This window comes from Salmo salar, chromosome 19 (assembly GCF_965601325.2).
Source record: "Salmo salar chromosome 19, fSalSal1, whole genome shotgun sequence".
NCBI lineage: Eukaryota > Metazoa > Chordata > Actinopteri > Salmoniformes > Salmonidae > Salmo > Salmo salar.
The window spans coordinates 26,644,507-26,666,357 of record NC_138309.1 but is presented as its reverse complement, the minus strand read 5'-3'; the positions used below and the strand labels follow the sequence as shown (position 1 = coordinate 26,666,357).

Genomic DNA, 21,851 nt, shown 5'->3' with positions numbered 1-21,851 from the left:
GAAATAACTGCATGAGAGGGTTGAAGCAATCTGTAAAATTAAACAACCGTATATATTTGAAAAGGCATAGAACCAATTTAAATACCCCCATATACAGTACATTCCTTCACTCTTATTTCTCTAAGAAACGTAGTCATCATTTTATCCTATAATTTCTTTTGCAGCTGAGCAGAGAGCTAAAGCACTTAAGGAGCATTACAAAGGACATGATTCCTCTTTAGTGTGGGATCAATCACGTGGAACACATACAGGTACACACACATGAGCACCAGCGGGGTGGGCTGTTTTCAACATGCAGCTCAGTGGCAAGCAAAATAATGTATTTAATATTACAGTACACTTAACTTAATATAAATACGGTATCAAAGAAAGTACTGTGTAACAGCACACAGTACAATACCGTAAAATGTACTGTATTATACTGTACAAAAGTAAATGCTACCATAATCTGAATTAATTAAGGGGAGAGGTTTGTATTTCACAGTATTTTACTGTAATTACAAAGGATTGGTGCAAGCAAGTTGGCTGCTAGGTAAAGTCTTTACACATGAATTAATACTTGGTATTTTATATGACTTGCGGTTCTAGAGGCCTTAACGAAGGCTTCCAAACTGGCAGCGACTACAGGGCAAAACAGACCAAAGGGACATGGCAAAATGCTAAAACGTTTAAATGTAATATTTACTGCCAATTCAATCTGTCCCCTATACAAATTGATGGGGCACTATAACAACATAGGAGTTAATTGGGTAGAGTGTTCTCACTCACGGGTACAACAAATATAGCATCTTACTGGCATGCCTCAAAATATGTTAATGAGACAGAAACAACAATACCATGCACCCACTATTGGTCAAACTTTTTTTTGGCGCTCCAAAGTTATGGTATGGTATTATGTGGGGTGGAATTACAGTACAGTTCAAAATATAATTATCATTTTCCCACCCACAACATTTTCCCATAACGCAACATAACTTACAGTATGCTGCAGTAAAACATTTGAGTATTTTACTGTTGATAATACCCCAATTTACCATATAATTTACAGTTTTCTGTTACAGCGTGTAACGTGTACACTGGGAGTCAGGAAGCAAGTACAGGGAGTGACTTTAATAATAAATAACAAAACAAGAAACACAAGTAGCGTACAGACATGAAAACACTGAAACAGAAACAATAACACCCGGGAAAAGAATCAAAGGGAGTGACATATATAGGGAAGGTAATCAGGCAGGTGATGGAGTCCAGGTGAGTCTGATGAGGCGCTGGTGTGCGTAACGATGGTGACAGGTGTGAGTAATAATGAGCAGCCTGGTGACCTCAAGCTCCATCCCCTAGCCTCCACAAACAGACCCACAGTGTACTGACTGCACAGATCTGTTACACCTCTACAGAGAACTAGCGGTGTGGGGAATGATCTCCGTCACTGAGCTGCGGATGTGTCAACAGCTGTTTCTAAATAAATAGACTGTGGGGAGGACAGTGGCTGTATCATGAAATCTTTATTAGGGCCTTTTTCCACTGCCATATTAGCATTTACATTAGTTAAAAGAGCAAAAGCCACTTTCAACTCACAACCATATAGAAACTAAGAAGGGAATGTGAATAACAGAAATGATGCCTGACGTCTGCAGAGAAGTCAAAGGTTATCTGCACTTCAAATGGCTTGGCTCCTTTACCAGCAGGGGGAAATATATTCTATTGGATCCATTGGCTTATGGATGAGTTGTGCTTGTTTCACCAGCCATCAGTTCTCTGTCTATGTGACTCTTATGTATGCATGTGTATGTTGTTGCTGTACGTGTCTTGCTGGTGAGTGGTTACAAATCCAATTTGCTCTTGTGGGATTCAATTCAAACGCAAGTAGTAGCACTGCCACACAACAGAACATTTTTAAGACAACACAAGAAAAGTGTTTACTTCTTAGTGTATTATATTCTACACTAAAGTGTAACAGCTGCTCTCAATAAGCAGACCATCCAATTTGCTCTTTCATTTAAATGAGCCCTAAGAAATCCCCAAGTCCCCTGCCCATTACCCCATCATTTCGGAGTTGAGAGATGTGCAGAAGAGAGTATTTTAGCAACCTTAGAGAGTTGGTGGAGCAGCCCAATTGACACACTATAGATCTCTATAAAGTCAGAGATGAGTTGCACAAATGAAAATGACAGCTTGTTCAACCGTAAAAACCTTGCTTTCTGAGCCTTTTTAGTCTCACAGCTCGCAGGCAGTTATGTGTTGCGGTGAGCATAATGGACTGAAAGTCTAACAGCTGTAGGGCGATGGTCACTCTAGTTTAAAGTGGCAATCTGCGGTTCAAACAATAACAAAGCCCAAATGTATCCAATTCGTAGATACGCAATGGATGCAAGGACTCACCATCCCTGATATAAAAATGAGAGTTTATACAGTATTTGTTTGCAACTACACTGTTAACAACTAATGGAGTAAAACAAGTGTATACTTTGGGTTGTAATGGGGTACGACTGTTGAACTGAGCCCATAAGTCTGCTGTTATATTCTTTAAGAAACAAAATGGGTATATATCATTAATATAAAAGTAAAAAAAAAATGGTTGTAGAAACCCCAAAACGTGTTGTACCTAAAAGTAGTGAAAGCTTTGCCTGACAAAAGAGGGTGTAGGGTGAAGTTGCCCCAAGACGCTGATCTTGGGTCAGTTTTACATTTTCCCCACTAGTGGTTAAGGTTAGGATTGGGGGAGGGGAACCCACTCATAGATCTGGACCTAGGGGAAACTTCACCCCAGAGCACAAAACAGACCCAGTTTACTTACTTGAGCCCAGGAATGTCTAGTATATTGGTGAGGCCTGTCCAGTTGATGTCCAAAAGCTAGATGAAAACAAAATACATGTAGATTTAGCGGTATGGAATCTGGAAGAACATGCTGTACAAAGAACGATTGAAAAGCCACACCTGCGCTTTTTTACTTAAATTATCTAAAAACAAACACTATCTTATAGAAGGCAAAAATGCACACAGGGACACTAGCCAGAAAGAGTGAGATTAAGTAAATTATCTACATTGATTCAAGCACTTAACTTTATTGTTGTGTGACTCCTGTGATGTAATTACTCACAAGTGCAGCAAAGTTAAACAGAAGCCAAAAGGAGCTAATTTGCCTCTTGACAAATAAACCAATTTCCTTTGAAATCGGACAATTTTACACACGAAAAATGACAAGATGGCGTGCCAACAAGCATATTTTTTGCTGCAGTTTTACCCTATAATTTAGCCTGATGGAACCAGCCTTAAATCTGTGTTCCATTTCTGTAGTAAATACCAAATACAACTTTATTATTTACGAACAACAGAAATGTGTCTTCTGCTCTGTTCTCAACCCCTGAGCCACCTACCGTGTTATCATGGCTTGATGTCTCAATATACAAAACAATACACAATGACGGTGAGACATACAGTATATGTATACAATCAGGCTGGTTCTAACAGGCTACTAGAGTTAAATACTGTACCCAACTGGTTTACTTGTTTCAGCTTTCTCTAATATACGTTACTGTTGAACTGGGGACACACATCTTTGTATAGTACATGTATGAGTCAGTGTTAGAACACTGACACTAAAGATACCGCCCCCCAGATTGGACAAATACTTGACCCGCTGAAAGATTACAAAAAACAATCCTCTAAAAACCAAATCCGTATACAGGGGCTGTCCCAAATGACATCCTATTTCCTATGGACCCTGGTCAACAGTATCACACAACATAGAAAATATGGTGCCATTTGGGATGTACACAGGTTCTATTGAGGTCAGGGAGACAGGGACTGTGTATTTTTCCATGCAAAGTCTCTTACCAAAAGGTTTTGTGGTTATACAATGTTATGATAAAAGGGGACAATGCCTGTTTGAAATCACCCTGCATATTGGTAAACGTGAACATTTTATCTGAGTGACAGCACAGCTAAGCCAGAAAAAGTTACCGTCATGGAGTTGGACAGGTAGTAACTTCTAAGCCGATGGGTATTTTTTTCTTTATGCTAGTCGGAGCTTTGATGCGTCTCTTGGCTCAAGGAATCAATTTCAATGCGTTTTTACAGCCCCCCCCTCTCTGTGTTGCCTACACTGCAGCAGATAGTGTTGAGCAAGGACTGTCCAGAACACTGCAAGGCAACCAAAATAGCCAATTCCACATGGTGCATTTCCACTGCATGGATTGGTGCCAATGTTTGGCCCAAATACTGTATGTTGCCTTTTGTGAATAACACTGGTGCTTACAAAAAAGGCTGGAGTGACACCAGCAGCAGTGGAGAAGCCCTATAGGGGGTACTGTACCATAGCAGTGAACTGGCAGAGCAGTGTGGCTTCTTCTCCAAGCATAACATTATCAACTAATGGAGGGTCCTTGGAGACCATGTACACAATGTGTACCAATTAAAACAGCTGCGCATTGTAGAACTTTGCAGCTGTGCATTTTAGCTGTGCATTGCGGAACTTGAGTAGCCTTTTTCCCTCCAGTTCTCTGCGTTTCATCTCTCTGGCAACACAGCACAGACAAGGGCATCGCCTAAAATGGTATCCTCCCATTCACTAGTTCTCTTAGAACGTTATTTTATTTGGCAGTCAAGATTGAACCATTTAAGGAGGAGAATGAAGAGTTGTCTCCTTCACTGTGAAGCATTCTGGAGAATATTTTACACAGTCCTACCCCCTAAATCAGAGGGAAGAGGGCCCCTTTTAATCCTTTACCTCAAAAGTTCTTCCATAAACTGTGCTTTTCCCCATTATTAGGATGACAGATAATAGAAATATAGCATGCCTGAGGCCACAGAAACAGAAGCTGCTGGTCCATAGTCTGCTCTCAAAGAAGATGTATTACACTCAGATACTGTGTAATTAACACCCACTGCGTGGCTTGTGTCCTAACATGTAACACTGACACAGTCTTACCACTACACTCCTCCTGCTTCCTCTCGCTGCTGTCTGCACTGAGGCTGGCATAGGCAGTGCAAAGAAATCCACCAAAGTAGGACTAGCCTGATCTATGTCTATTTAAGGCTCCAGTCTCTCCACTCGGGACTCGTATCTGACTTAAATTGGCCAAATGTTTAGGCAGAACATAGGTCTGGAGGCTCAGCACTACAGGCTTAGCACTACAGGAAGGAAGACAGTGATAAAATAGCCATTGCCAAACAACTGTCTTGCAAGCAGCTAATGATGCAAGTGACCTTAATTCCAAATGATAGAAAGAGGAAGTGTGTGTCAGGGCTAGAACTTACAGGTTTCTTCAGAAAGAACAGGGACAAGGCTCCTATCAGGGGCATGTCACCTAGCAACGGCTCCATGACTACTCTCAACACTCCATGGAGCTGTGAAACACAAGAGGCATCAAGATAAAAACACGCTCACAGAGATAAAAACAGAAACACACACAACATTAAGGGAGCTTTCAGTATCAGGGAACCAACACTGCAGGCCCCTGACCCACCTAATGACCTGTATGGGAACATTCAAGAGTGAACGCCTGGACACCGCAGCAGACACGTGCCTCCAGAGACACTCCAAAGGGGTCTTTCACTCCAAAGATGCCCCCCACACTACTACTGCATTACTATCAGACATAACATATCTGTCATCCTCAGCTTCCTGAACAGATATAATTAGCTCTCTCTCTCAAGACAAGCAGGTCGTTTAAGTGCTGACACTGTATATGAGCAAAACAGACCACACTATTTTTGTTCAATGGACATGAGTTTAAAAACAAAATGGTAATTATCCACATAAAGACCCCAGTGTCTATTGTCTGTCTCAATCGCAGTATTTATTTGTTTAATAAAAAATACAAAAATCACAAAAATAAAAACAGGATTTAAACTCCGCTTCAAAGACACAAAGTATGCTGTTTCCAAACTCCACTATACTGTGAGTATGAGAAATGTAAGCCAGTGCTTTATAATAGGGCTTTGTGAAGTAAGTATCTTCGAGGGACGATACTAATGGCTCTTTGGCTCTAAGGAGACAGATTGATTGCTTTTCCTACCAGCTATGTTTCATTGCTGCCTGCTACACAATGGACAAAGACATATAAACACTGGTTTTGTTCAAGCTCTACTCTCGATTTTCTCCCACACACACACACAAAGCGTTAATTTCATCAACAATAACAAAAAAATATGAGTCAACAACCTATTTTTCCTGAGGAAAAACAAGATGAGATGCCATGAAAAAAAACAGTAACACTGATGTCAGCCATGATTTACCATATAAGCTACAGTACAAAGCCTTGGCTACAGGTTACCAATTTAAGCAAACAGCTCTTTTCTCCCAATCATAACCTTGGTCACATACACATGGTTAACAGATGTTATTGCGAGTGTAGCGAAATGCTTGTGCTTCTAGTTCCGACAGTGCAGTAATATCTTAGAAGTAATCGAACAATTCCACAACAACTACCTAATACACACAAATTGAAGTAAAGGGATGGAATAAGAATATATACATATAAATATAAGGATGAGCGATGGCCGAGCAGCACAGACAAGATGCAATAGATGGTATAAAATACAGTATATACATACATACACTACCAGTCAAAAGTTTTAGAACACCTACTCATTCAGGGGGTTCTTTATTTTTACTACTTTCTACATTGTAGAATAACAGTGAAGACGTCAAAACTATGAAATAACACATATGGAATTATGTAGAAACCTAAAAAGGGTTAAACAAATCAAAATATATTTTATATTTGAGATTCTTCAAATATCCACCCTTTGCCTTGATGACAGCTTTGCACACTCTTGGCATTCTCTCAGCCAGCTTCATGAGATAGTCACCTGGAATGCATTTCAATTAACAGGTGTGCCTGTTAAAAGTTAATTTGTGGAATTTCTTTCCTTCTTAATGCGTTTGAGCCAATCAGTTGTGTTGTGAGGTAGGGGGGTATACAGAAGATAGCCCTATTTGGTAAAAGACCAAGTCCATATTATTGCAAGAACAGCTCAAATAAGCAAAGAGAAACGACAGTCCATCACACCTTTAAGACATTTTGGTCAGTCAATACGGAAAGTTTCAAGAACTTTGAATGTTTCTTCAAGTGCAGTTGTAAAAACCTTCAAGCTCTATGATGAAACTGGCTCTCATGAGCACTGCCACAGGGATGGAAGACCCAGAGTTACATCTGCTGCAGAGGATAAGTTCATTAGAGTTACAGCCTCAGAACTTGCAGCCCAAGTAAAAGCTTCACAGATTTCAAGTAACAGACACATCTCAACATCAACTGTTCAGAGGACCTGTGTGAATCAGGCCTTTATGATTGAATTGCTGAAAACAAACCAATACTAAAGGACACTAATAATAAGAAGAGGGTTGCTTGGGCCAAGAAACACGAACAATGGACATTAAACGGGTGGAAATTTGTCCTTTGGTCTGGAGTCCAAATTGTAGATTTTTGGTTCCAACCGCCATGTCTTTGTGAGACGCGGTGTGGGTGAATAGATGATTGCCGCATGTGTATTTTTTATTTATTTCACCTTAGCGAGGGCCAGCGAGGGCCAGCCGACTAGAGCATACAGGTCGCAGTGGTGGGTGGTATAAGGCGCTTTGGTAACAAGACGGATGGCACTGTGATAGACTGCATCCAATTTGCTGAGTAGAGTTTTGGAAGCTATTTTGTAAATGACATCACCGAAGTCGAGGATCGGCAGGATAGTCAGTTTTACTAGGGTAAGTTTGGCGGCATGAGTGAAGGAGTCTTTGTTGCGAAATAGAAAGCCCATTCTAGATTTGATTTTGGATTGGAGATGTTTGATATGAGTCTGGAAGGAGAGTTTACAGTCTAGTCAGACACCTAGGTATATATCGTTGTCCACGTATTCTAGGTCAGAACCGTCCAGAGAAGTGGTGCTAGTCGGGCGGGCGGGTGCGGGCAGTGAACGGTTGAAAAGCATGCATTTGGTTTTGCTAACGTTTAAGAGCAGTTGGAGGCCACGGAAGGAGTGTTGTATGGCATTGAAGCTCGTTTGGAGGTTTGTTAACACAGTGTCCAAAGAAGGGCCAGATTTATACAGAATGGTGTCGTCTGCATAGAGGTGGATCAGGGAATCACCCGCAGCAAGAGCGACATTGTTGATATATACAGAGAAAAGAGTCGGCCCGAGAATTGAACCCTGTGGTACCCCCATAGAGACTGCCAGAGGTCCGGACAACAGGCCCTCCGATTTGACACACTGAACCCTATCTGCGAAGTAGTTGGTGAACCAGGCAAGGCAGTCATTTGAGAAACCAAGGCTATTGAGTCTGCCAATAAGAATACGGTGATTGACAGAGTCGAAAGCCTTGGCCAGCTCGTTGAAGACGGCTGCACAGTACTGTCTTTTATCGATGGCGGTTATGATATCGTTAAGTACCTTGAGCGTGGCTGAGGTGCACCCGTGACTAGCTCGGAAACCGGATTGCACAGCGGAGAAGGTACGGTGGGATTCGAAATGGTCAGTAATCTGTCTATTCACTGGCCTTTAAATACTTTAGAAAGGCAGGGCAGGATGGATATGGGTCTGTAACAGTTTGGGTCTATAGTGTCTACCCCTTTGAAGAGGGGGATGACCGCGGCAGCTTTCCAATCTTTAGGGATCTCGGACGAAACGAAAGAGAGGTTGAACAGCCTGGTAATAGGGGTTGCAACAATGGTGTAAAGCATGGAGGAGGAGGTGTTACAGTGTGAGGGTGCTTTGCTGGTGACACTGTGATTTATTTAGAATTCAAGGCACACTTAACCAGCATGGCTACCACAGCATTCTGCAGCGATACCCCATCCCATCTGGTTTGGGCTTAGTGGGACTATCATTAGTGTTTCAACAGGACAATGACCCAACACACCTCCAAGCTGAGTAAGGGCTATTTAACCAAGAAGGAGTGCTGCATGATGGAGTGCTGTATCAGATGACCTGGCTCCACAATCCCCCAACCTCAACCAAATTGAGATTGTTTGGGATGAGTCGGACCGCAAGAAGAGCTGGTTGAGAGAATGCCAACAGTGTGCAAAGCTGTCATCAAGGCAAAGGGTGGCTATTTGAAGAGTCTCAAACATGAAATATATTTTGATTTGTTTAACACTTTTCCTCCATGCTACATGATTCCTTATGTGTTATATCATAGCTTTGATGTCTTCACTATTATTCTACCATGTAGAAAATAGTCAAAATAAAGAAAAACCCTTGAATGAGTAGCTGTTCTAAAACTTTTGACCGGTAGTGTATGAGGTGAGAAATGCAAGATACATAAACATTATTAAAAACGGCATTATCAAAGTGACTAGTGATACATTTATTAAAGTGGCCAATGATTTCAAGTCTGTATGTAGGCAGCAGCCTCTCTGTGTTAGTGATGGCTGTTTAACAGTCTGATGGCCTTGAGATAGAAGCTATAGGCAGTCTCTCGGTCCCAGCTTTGATGCACCTGTACTGACCTCGCCTTCTGGATGGTAGCGAGGTGAACAGGCAGTGGCTTGGGTGGTTGTTGTCCTTGATGATCTTTTTGGCCTTCCTGTGACATCGGGTGCTGTAGGTGTCGAGGAGGGCAGGTAGTTTGCCCTTGGTGATGCGTTGTGCAGACCGCCCCACCCTTTGGAGAGCCTTGCGGTTGTGGGCGGTGCAGTTGCTGTACCAGGCGGTGATACAGCCTGACAGGATGCTCTCAATTGTGCATCTGTAAAAGTTTGTTAGGGTTTTAGGTGACAAGCCAAATTTCTTCAGCCTCCTGAGGTTGAAGAGGCACCGTTGTGCCTTCTTCACCACACTGTCTGTGTGGATGGACCACTTCAGTTTGTCCGTGATGTGTACACCGAGGAACTTAAAAACTTTCCACCTTCTCCACTGCTGTCCCGTCAATGTGGATAGGGGGTGCTCCCTCTGCGGTTTCCTGAAGTCCACGATCATCTCCTATGTTTTGTTGACGTTGAGTGAGAAGTTGTTTTCCTGACACCACACTCCAAGTGCCCTCACCTCCTCCCTGTAGGCTGTCTCATCGTTGTTGGTAATCAAGCCCACTACTGTTGTGTCATCTGCAAACTTGATGATTGAGTTGGAGGCGTGCATGGCCACACAGTCATGGGTGAACAGGAGGGGGCTGAGCACGCACCCTTGTGGGGCCCCAGTGTTGAGGATCAGCGAAGTGAAGATGCTGTTTCCTACCTTCACCACCTGGGGGCGGACCGTCAGAAAGTCCAGGACCCAATTTCACAGGGCGGGGTTGAGACCCAGGGCCTCAAGCTCAATGGTGAGCTTAGATTTTGTTGTTTGCAAGTCAGTGTAATTGAGCAAGCAGGCATCATTAAAGTAACTTTTACATGCAGTCACAAGATTCAGTTGGAGTTTACTGTCCTCGACTCTTATGAACAGGTTATCAGTGACATAATCAACGATCAGAGGATCCATTACAGATTTTTTATGGCCAGCCCCAGATCCAATTCAGACTTCAAGTGAAGGGTGTTTGTTAAATGAAAAAATAACATTTGTCCCCCCGGTGTTTTACATCCCTAAGAAATGACATTTGAAAAAACTATCACCCATAAAATGTTACGTTAGGATTAATTGGAGACATAAAAACATAAAACAGAGAATGAGACAATAACATAATTTATAGATTACCTGTATGCTCTTAATACCAGCTTTGCAGTAGTATCTTTTGATGTCCACATCAATTTCAGTATTTCCAACAAAACTGGAGAAAAAAGTTCAACATCAAAATCACATGTTTATCTATGTAAAAAAAATGTTTTTACATACTACACAGAGTACATTCTATGACAAGCCAAAGTCTACAATCTGTCCAAAATGGAGATAGTCAGGTCACCTGATCTGTAGGTCCATGATGATCTGACGCTTGTCCACATTCTCTGTGTAAACCTTGACCCCATTGATCCTTAAAGGCTAAACACAAGACAGATGACATCACGATATCACCACTAGGCCTCAGCCCCCCACTTGTGTTCTACCCAGTATGAACATCGCCACTACTCTGTGACTCCTCCTGGAAACTATTTGGGAAACACCCACCAGCTGTCCCTACAACACAGACACATGCACAGATACGGGTCTAGGGGTGCTTGAGCACTTGCCCTTTTCCCCACCAATAAGAAAAATGTAAGAGCTGTTTGAAAAGACTGCCTGAAATGTAAGCCTGTTTTGGTAGGATGAAGCTTTGTCCTTTCTAATGTGACATTACCATGCAGTGAATTTGTTAATAACAGCTAGTTTTCAGTTTTCCCCTACCCACTCCGAGACAGTACTAGCAAAATTCCTGCTTGAGAAATGAATCTTTGCGAAGAAGCTATTATGTTTCTTTTTGACCATTTTAATTGAAAACAATCACAGTAAGGTACTTAATTGTTACCCAGCCAGAAATGATTTGATATTTAGATAAAAGGGTTGCATTTAAAACCAGATTGGGGAGGTTTGACCGCCTGTTGAACGGTTGAAAACTATCTTATAAACATAAGGCATGGTTAGGTAGAGACTCCTGCTGATAAGTCTTGATGTTCACCTTGTCCCCCATGTTGATCTTGCTGAAGCGGAACGTGCTGAGGTGGGAGTTGGCTCCCTTCACGGCCGGCTCGATAGTCTCGCGGAACAGCTTCTCTATGAACTGGCAAATATACGGCCACATCTGTCTCACAGTCTGCAGGGCCAGAGGGAGTAGGAACGGATTAGTGAGTTGGTACCGGGCGCACATTCTGACCATCATACAGTAAGTCATCACAGAAATGTAGGAGACAGAGTGAAGGAGCTGAATTCACTGAATTCATTCTTTAATATCAGGTCCCATATTCACAAAGTGCCTGAGTAGAAGCGCTAAGTTGAGCTTTTCCATCACTATGGAATAAGACAGGTGAGACCTGGTCCTAGATTAGCACTCCTTCTCTGAGAATGAGAATACAGGCCCGGCAATATCCTGAAGGTGATGCGAAAGCATTTCAATCATCTCATCAGTTGTATCATTCACAATACTCAATTCATATATTTATATTTGAACATTTCAATTGTTATATGCTCTATGTTATGTACAATAAATATTTGAAACTTAGGTCTCAGGTCTCAACTTAGGTCTCACCTTACACTCTTAGCATATTTATTTATATTTAGAACCTAAAAATGTTATTCAGCTGTCCCCATAGGATAACCCTTTGAAGAACCCTTTCTGGTTCCAGGTAGAACCCTATTTGAACCTTTTACCTGGAACCAAAATGTATCTACACCACAAAACCAAGCAGGAAAAGTAGGTCCTCATCAAAATAGAAGTGGAAATTCTAACAGTATGTTCCTCTTTGTTATTTTACCTTGTTCAGCCACTCTACTCTTTCTACATCTGGGAAGTTGACCTAAAGAGAAAATAAGAGACATCATTACTGTTTACATGGTCAAAACTGTTTTATTTGCCCAGTACCAGTAGTCACTGATTCCATCTAAACAAACACATTGTACATTGTTATTTTAACTGAAATATCTGTTGGACATGAGATATTCTGCCTAGGTTCAGCAGAAGTATGGCTGCTGCCTGCGTTGCATCCTAAATTGCACCCTATTGCCTATATTGCACTACTATTGACCAGAGCCCATAAAATTTGCGCACTATGTAGGGAATAGTGTGCCATTTGGGACGTAGTCATGCAGTCCTCCTGAACCCCTCCTGGTTATTACAAAGACCACTCCACACAGTATGAGCATCATTGAGAGAGAGGAGAGCCCTGAGCATACACATTACCCACATAATGTACCTACACATACATACACACAAACCACATAAATAAATAACACTGGCTCTCATAAGCCAACAATAATCATAGTCTAAAAGCAAAACTTTTCTAATTAGGCTACCACACCTTTTCAGCACAACACAGAGGAAGTGTGCTGTCATGCGTTATCCCCTTAGGAGCAGCGGCTCCAACCGTGTAGCCGTGGCAACGAGATTGCATGTGAGAGCTACAGGAGGCAGTAATGCTAACGTGGGTGAGAAAAGAGCTGATCCAGCATTAGCGTGACAGCGTAGAGGAGCATAGGATCGGACAGTGAGAGGAGTGGGAAGTAGGGAGATAAACTACTGCTGGGTTTGACAGATTCAAGCCTAGCTTTTTTACATGCCACAAGTGCCTCTGTTATGCAAGCAGGAGCACTCAAGTGGACATGGTTTCTATTAACCTGACACATACTATAAAGCAACAAATTCACAAAATAGCGGTAAGAGGATAGTGCCTTGCGGATACATCATTTACTCAACGAATAAATGATGAGTGATATCAAATTACTGTGCAACTGTCAAGAGGTACTTCACACCTCAACAGAAATTGAGATGTAATTTATATGCAGTACTGTCCATTTAAGTGGATTGAATGGGGATGCTGTTATTTAACTATGGAAATACTTTCAAAGCATATTATAGAAGCAACTTGGATCTACTTATTTAAAAAAACATTACACACCTGGAGGTATACAACTTCCATACAGTAGCTACCTTGACATGTTGCTTATGTCTCACAGGAGCCTGAATAAGCAGCAGGATTTTACATTAGTGTAGGCAGTGCTACGCAGCAGCCTATGACTCACAGCAGATGTATTTTTCAACCAAAACAAACAGGAGCAGTCGGCAAACACAATTTTAGGTATGACATTTTAGCTATGTTCTGATGCAACTCACTAATTTTATGCAACACAAAGATGAATAACATACAGTTCTCTAAACTAATTCAATCTGTTAGTAATCAAATTTATTTCACCCGTTACTGAGATGATTGTTCCAGTTTAGATGATTGAGGTAGTCTCAGTATTCAATCTTCCCTACCCTGGCAGTCATTCTGAGTGTAGCTTGCGGGTGATTAACAATTCCACTTGTTGGATATCCTAACTTTGTCTGGATTCCAATAGGAATTACACATCACTTTGTATGCCAGCATAATGTAACTTGCAGGCGTGATGTGGTCTGTAAACCAGGAGATTCCTAACACTACTGTGTTAGGGTATAACTAGGCCAACAAAAGGTCTTGTGATATACAGTAATAGTAAAAGTTTGGACACACCTACTCATTCAAGGGTTCTTCTTTATTTTTACTATTTTCTATATTGTAGAATAATAGTGAAGGCATCAAAACTATGAAATTGCACATATGGAATCATGTAGTAGAACGCCGCAGCCCGTCTGGTGTTCAACCTTCCCAAGTTCTCTCACGTCACCCCGCTCCTCCGCTCTCTCCACTGGCTTCCAGTTGAAGCTCGCATCCGCTACAAGACCATGGTGATTGCCTACGGAGCTGTGAAGGGAACGGCACCTCCATACCTTCAGGCTCTGATCAGGCCCTACACCCAAACAAGGGCACTGCGTTCATCCACCACTGGCCTGCTGGCCCCCCTACCTCTGAGGAAGCACAGTTCCCGCTCAGCCCAGTCAAAACTGTTCTCTGCTCTGGCACCCCAATGGTGGAACAAGCTCCCTCACGACGCCAGGACAGCGGAGTCAATCACCACCTTCCGGAGACACCTGAAACCCCACCTCTTTAAGGAATACCTAGGATAGGATAAAGTAATCCTTCTAACCCCCCCCCCCCCCCCCCCCCCCTTAAAAGATTTAGATGCACTATGGTAAAGTGGTTGTTCCACTGGATATCATAAGGTGAATGCACCATTTTGTAAGTCGCTCTGGATAAGAGCGTCTGCTAAATGACTTAAATGTAAATGTAATGTAATGTAAATGTAGTAACCAAAAAAAAAAAGTTAAACAAATCTAAATATATTTTATTTTTGAGATTCATCAAAGTAGCCACCTTTGCCTTTACTGTGCAGCCGTATTCATCGATCTGGCCAAGGCTTTCAACTCTGTCAATCACCATATTCTTATTGGCAGACTCAACAGCCTTGGTTTCTCAAATGATTTCCTCGCCTGGTTCACCAACTACTTCTCTGATAGAGTTCAGTGTGTCAAATCGGAGGGCCTGTTGTCCGGACCTCTGGCAGTCTCTATGGGGCTGCCACAGGGTTTAATTCTCGGGCCGACTCTCTTCTCTGTATACATCAATGACGTCGCTCTTGCTGCTGGTGATTCTCTGATCCACCTCTATGCAGACGACACCATTCTGTATACTTCTGGCCCTTCTTTGGACACGGTGTTAACTAACCTCCAGAAGAGCTTCAATGCTATAGAACTCTCCTTCCGTGACCTCCAAACTGCTCTTAAATGCAAGTAAAACTAAATGCATGCTCTTCAACCGATCAATGCCCGCATCACTACTCTGGACAGCTCCGACTTAGAATATGTGGATAACTACAAATACCTAGGTGTCTGGTGACTGAAAACTCTCATTCCAGACTCACATTAAGCATCTCCAACCCAAAATTAAATCTAGAATCAACTTCCTATTTCGCAACAAAGCATCCTTCACTCATGCTGCCAAACATACCCTCGTAAAACTGACCATCCTACCGATCCTCGACGATGTCATTTATAAAATAGCCTCCAATACTCTACTCAACAAATTGGATGCAGTCTATCACAGTGCCATCCATTTTGTCACCAAAGCCCCATAAACTACCCACCACTGCGACCTGTATGCTCTCGTTGGCTGGCCCTCGCTTCATACTCGTCGCCAAACCCACTGGATCCAGGTTATCTACAAGTCTCTGCTAGGTAAAGCCCTGCCTTATCTCAGCTCACTGGTCACCATAGCAGCACCCACTCGTAGCACGTGCTCCAGCAGGTATATCTCTCTGGTCACCCCCAAATCCAATTCCTCCTTTGGCCGCCTTTCCTTCCAGTTCTCTGCTGCCAATGACTGGAACGAACTGCAGATATCACTGAAGCTGGAGACTCATATCTCCCTCACTAGCTTTAAGCACCAGCTGTCAGAGCAGCTCACAGATCACTGCACATAGCACATCTGTAAACAGCCCATCCAACTACCTCATCCCCATACTGTATTTATTTATTTATTTATTTATCTTGCTCCTCTGCACCCCAGTATCTCTACTTGCACATTCATCTTCTGCACATCTACCATTCCAGTATTTAATTGCTATATTGTAATTACTTCGCCACCATGGCCTATTTATTGCCTTAACTCCCTTATCTTACCTCATTTGCACTCACTGTACATAGACGTTTTGTTTTCTTTTTTTCTACTGTATTATTGACTATGTTTTACTTATTCCATGTGTAACTCTGTGTTGTTGTATGTGTCGAACTGCTATGCTTTATCTTGGCCAGGTCACAGTTGCAAATGAGAACTTGTTCTCAACTAGCCTATCTGGTTAAACAAAGGTGAAATATATATATTTTTTTTAAATGACAGCTTTGCTGAGCAAATGTGTCTCCTAGAGGACAGGAAGGACATGATGCTTTTGTATAGCTCATGGTTTCAGATACCTCCCGCTCCTTCTCCTCAGAAACACAACCCAAGTGGCACGTTTCAGCATCTCAGTCTGAGTGACCAGCTGGTAGTGTCCAGACTGGGGAAGCTGAGCACCAGCGTTCAGTCTCTCCTTCAGTGCTTGAGGCATGCCTATTAGAGGTCGACCGATTATGATTTTTCAACACCGGTACCGATTATTGGATGACCAAAAAAGTCGCTGCCGATTAACCGGACGATTTTTTTTACATTTATTTATTTGTAGTAATGACAATTACAACAATACTGAATGAACACTTATTTTAACTTAAAACATCAATAAAATCAATTTAGCCTCAAATCATAAAACATGTTCAATTTGGTTTAAATAATGCAAAAACAAAGTGTTGGAGAAGAAAGTAAACATTTAAGTTCCTTGCTCAGAACATGAGAACATATTTACATTTACATTACATTTACATTTAAGTCATTTAGCAGACGCTCTTATCTAGAGCGACTTACAAAATGGTGCATTCACCTTATGATATCCAGTGGAACAACCACTTTACCATAGTGCATCTAAATCTTTTAAGGGGGGGGGGGGGGGGGGGGGGTTAGAAGGATTACTTTATCCTATCCTAGGTATTCCTTAAAGAGGTGGGGTTTCAGGTGTCTCCGGAAGGTGGTGATTGACTCCGCTGTCCTGGCGTCGTGAGGGAGCTTGTTCCACCATTGGGGTGCCAGAGCAGAGAACAGTTTTGACTGGGCTGAGCGGGAACTGTGCTTCCTCAGAGGTAGGGGGGCCAGCAGGCCAGTGGTGGATGAACGCAGTGCCCTTGTTTGGGTGTAGGGCCTGATCAGAGCCTGAAGGTATGGAGGTGCCGTTCCCTTCACAGCTCCGTAGGCAATTACCATGGTCTTGTAGCGGATGCGAGCTTCAACTGGAAGCCAGTGGAGAGAGCGGAGGAGCGGGGTGACGTGAGAGAACTTGGGAAGGTTGAACACCAGACGGGCTGCGGCGTTCTGGATGAGTTGTAGGGGTTTAATGGCACAGGCAGGGAGCCCAGCCAACAGCGAGTTGCAGTAATCCAGACGGGAGATGACAAGTGCCTGGATTAGGACCTGCGCCGCTTCCTGTGTGAGGCAGGGTCGTACTCTGCGAATGTTGTAGAGCATGAACCTACAGGATCGGGTCACCGCCTTGATGTTAGTGGAGAACGACAGGGTGTTGTCAAGGATCACGCCAAGGTTCTTAGCACTCTGGGAGGAGGACACAAGGGAGTTGTCAACCGTGATGGCGAGATCATGGAACGGGCAGTCCTTCCCCGGGAGGAAGAGCAGCTCCGTCTTGCCGAGGTTCAGCTTGAGCTGGTGATCCATCATCAACACTGATATGTCTGACAGACATGCATAGATGCGATCCGCCGCCTGGTTATCAGAAGGGAAATATATGAAAGCTGGTGGTTCCTTTTAACATGAGTCTTCAATATTCCCAGGTAAGAAGTTTTAGGTTGTAGTTATTATAGGAATTATAGGACTTTTTCCCTCTCTACCATTTGTATTTCATATACCTTTGACTATTGGATGTTCTTATAGGCACTTTAGTATTGCCTGCGTAACAGTATGGCTTCCGTCTCTCTCCTCGCCCCTACCTGGGCTCGAACCAGGAACACATCGACAACAGCCACCCATGAAGCATCGTTACTCATCGCTCCACAAAAGCCACGGCCCTTGCAGAGCAAGGGGAACAACTACTTCAAGGTCTCAGAGTGAGTGACGTACCCGATTGAACCGCTATTAGCATGCACCCCGCTAACTAGCTAGCCATTTCACATCGGTTACACCAACCTAATCTCAGGAGTTGATAGGCTTGAAGTCATAAACAGCTCAATGCTTGAAGCACAGCGAAGAACTGCTGGCAAACGCAGGAAAGTGCTGTTTGAATGAATGCTTACGAGCCTGCTGGTGCCTACCACCGCTCAGTCAGACTGCTCTATCAAATCAGACTTAATTATAACATAAAAGTTCGACACATACAACAACACAGAGTTACACATGGAATAAGTAAAACATAGTCAATAATACAGTAGAAAAAAAGAAATACGAGCCTTAGGTCATTAATATGGTCAAATCCGGGAACTATCATTTCGAAATCAAAACGCTTATTTTTTCAGTGAAATACGGAACCATTCCGTATTTTATCTAATGGGTGGCATCCATAAGTCTAAATATTCCTGTTACATTGCACAACCTTCAATGTTATGCCATAATTACGTAAAATTCTGGCAAATTAGATCGCAAAGAGCCAGGCGGCCTAAACTGTTGCATATACCCTGACTCTGCGTGCAATGAACGCAAGAGAAGTGACACAATTTCCCTAGTTAAAAGAAACTCATGTTAGCAGGCAATATTAACTAAATATGCATGTTTAAAAATATATACTTGTGTATTGATTTTAAGAAAGGCGTTGATGTTTATGGTTAGGTACACATTGGTGCAACGACAGTGCTTTTTTCGCGAATGCGCTTGTAGAATCACCAGTTTGGCGAAGTAGGCTATGATTCAATGATAAATTAACAGGCACCGCATCGATTATATGCAACGCAGGACAAGCTAGATAAACTAGTAATATTAACCATGTGTAGTTAACTAGTGATTATGTTAAGATTGATTGTTTTTTATAAGATATGTTTAATGCGAGCTAGCACCTTACCTTGGCTCCTTGCTACACTCGCATAACAGGTAGTCAGCCTGCCACACAGTCTCCTCGTGGAGTGCAATGTAATCGGCCATGATCGGTGTCCAAAAATGCAGATTACCGATTGTTATGAAAACTTGAAATCGGCCCTAATTAAATCGGCCATGCCGATTAATCGGCCGACCTCTAATGCCTATGGCAGCCTGCAAACAACAGGGCACAACACAGTGTAGCCAGTCCAGCTCAGCATTGCTAGGCACAGTTTAGCACAGCACAGTAGTGACTAGTGCACTCTGATGAGAAAACACTGTAATATACTGACTCACTGAATCGTTGCTGCTGGCAGCTACCGGCGTGGAGCAGCACTGAGGCAGACATTTCATTTACTTCTAAATCGAGTTAAGTCATCTTTAGAGAGACCTTCAGAGCTAGTTCATCAAACTAACTCCAGTAGGGTTCTATACACACTAAAAGTTGATGAAGTACCCGCAATAACTACTTCAACAGAGCCCTTTGGAAAAATGTGTCTTAGGAGAGAAGTCACAAGGCATGACAGTGTGACAAGCCAAACATTTAGGATAAAAATAGGGTGAAAATTGATGTCCCCCCATGTTTTTCCCCTTAACCAAATGAGTAGTCACCTTGTCAGCTAAAATGGCAGAAGAGACAGACAAACAATGATACTGTCCTAGTTTGACACTTGCTGAGTAGATCTCAAGCAGCTTATAATTATTCATAATTTATCCTCATCAAGTATAGGCCTAGTTGATGTCTTCAACTTGAGTCAGACGACATTATTGTCAAGTTGCGTTTAAGTTGGGGGTTTCTCCTATGGCCCTACATTTTGCTAGCCTGAGTGCCAGACTGTTTTTGCCATCATGCCAACTCCTTGTCACTCATCGTCAAGCCAATGATAGTACAATCAGATCTAGAACCAGGCGAACAATAAGTGAGGTTAGATTGGGTGCATCTTCCAGGCATAATCATGCATGCAAGGTGTTCTTAGTTATCTCAACAGTGGCAAGGCAATGTGATTGGGGCCCATGTGTCCCTCCCACACTGGTGTCCGGTTTACCATTGTGCAATGCTGTATTTAGAGGGGCTTAGTCTAATGTCACTGCTGGGGACAGCTGTGTGATCAGAGCTTTACAGGTCAACACTGTTCTGTCTTCTGATCCCAGAGTGATGGTTTTCTTAGAAACTCAAAAACAACAAAAATGATTCACGTGTGTTGTGCACTAGGCTTATTTGGGTTATAGAAAAAAAACATGTTCAAATACATTTGATATAGGCTAATCAAATGTGGTAGTAATATAGCCATATAATAATAATAATCCAGAGTGGATAACTGAATAGGGGGATAAAGATAACATTTTGTGCACTTTTTTTTGGTGCTCCCTTTATAAATGCATCTTGGTCTTACCCATGATGGCAAATGAGAAGTTGTCAGACTTCGTTTGACAGTTCTCTCCTCCTGTTCAAAGAACGCCAAGGCTCTGTACAGTCGGGTGTTCTTGCCTCCTGTGTTTCTCCTCCACCAGAAAAATATTACAAGTCCTATTAAGAGCCAACTGAAACTGAATTCAAAATATCCCAAAACATATATGGGAAAAATTAGCACGAATGTCTTTGTAAACTGAATCCATGTCTGAGTTAGTTCACCGACGGAAGACCCAGACTTGTCAGCGCCGATGTCTGCCGGTGGAAATACGTTTGTATTGGGGTCGGTGTTAACCGGGCTCGGTGTGTTTTGTCCATTCTCCTTTGATCCAGCGGAGCTCCCATTATGTGCATGGGCGCTTCGTACAGCCGTCATACTGTCTATTGACATTCGTTTCTTTGCGCCCACAGTTTCGATGGGATGTTGGAGTAAAGACCTCAACAACAGAAGCTTCTTCTATTCTTTATTAAACTGTCACTAATGTTAAACCTCCTGCGCAGAGACCGCGCAGAGCCTCTCGGAGTCAACCTCAGACTGCGCTCACGTTAGTTCAACCGCATCTGAGCCCATTTTGCCCTGGAAAAAGTGGGCATTGATTATTCTTCCACGCTGCAATAAAGTATACGAGCAACCATCTCATTTGCATAATTTTCTTGTCTCATTCTTCAATAACACCACGCTGCTTCCCTCATACCGCGCAGAGTTCGGGTAGTCCTCCACTTGCAATAACCTACAGCAGCCGCAATCTTCCAACACACTCCTCTCCCAGCGCACGTTTGCGTTCTGTACTACTTCATGGTCGTCACTAGCTTCTACCAATCTCTTCCCATAAAGTCATAAACCCCGCCCATTTCTACACTCGGTTGAGTGATTTAAAAAAAAAAGACATCCGTGTGTCTAATTAGGGATGACACGTGTTACTTTAAACCCAATCACCGTGTTGGCGTAACATTATTTGTGTACATTTGTTCAATACATTTTGTGTCATTCCCTGCAATTCAAATTTTCAAATTTATTTTTATATAGCCCTTCGTACATCAGCTGATATTCTCAAAGTGCTGTACAGAAACCCAGCCTAAAACCCCAAACAGCAAGCAAAGCATGTGAAAGAAGCACGGTGGCTAGGAAAAACTCCCTAGGAAAAACTCCCTAGAAAGGCCAAAAACCTAGGAAGAAACCTAGAGAGGAACCAGGCTATGAGGGGTGGCCAGTCCTCTTCTGGCTGTGCAGGGTGGATATTAAAACAGAACATGGTCAAAATGTTAAAATGTTAAAATGTTCATAAATGACCAGCATGGTCAAATAATAATAATCATAGTAGTTGTCGAGGGTGCAACAAGCACGTCCGGTGAACAGGTCAGGGTTCCAT

The 21,851-nt window shown here is 42.6% G+C and overlaps 1 protein-coding gene across 2 annotated transcripts in view; it reads right to left on the bottom strand.

Annotated features, from left to right (window-relative positions):
• LOC106578619 (extended synaptotagmin-2-A) overlaps positions 1 to 21,268 on the bottom strand; it is a 33,796-nt gene extending 12,528 nt beyond the window's left edge. For both annotated transcript variants that reach the window (XM_014157627.2, XM_014157629.2), the window contains exons 1-7: positions 20,465 to 21,268; positions 12,312 to 12,353; positions 11,519 to 11,653; positions 10,829 to 10,905; positions 10,624 to 10,696; positions 5,257 to 5,346; positions 2,795 to 2,850 (exon numbers count right to left, since the gene is read on the bottom strand). In XM_014157627.2, the coding sequence (XP_014013102.2) occupies positions 2,795 to 2,850; positions 5,257 to 5,346; positions 10,624 to 10,696; positions 10,829 to 10,905; positions 11,519 to 11,653; positions 12,312 to 12,353; positions 20,465 to 20,872 (881 nt within the window). In that variant the 5' untranslated portion in view covers positions 20,873 to 21,268. The remainder of the gene's footprint in view (positions 1 to 2,794; positions 2,851 to 5,256; positions 5,347 to 10,623; positions 10,697 to 10,828; positions 10,906 to 11,518; positions 11,654 to 12,311; positions 12,354 to 20,464) is intronic.
• Between the last annotated feature and the right edge of the window lie 583 nt (positions 21,269 to 21,851).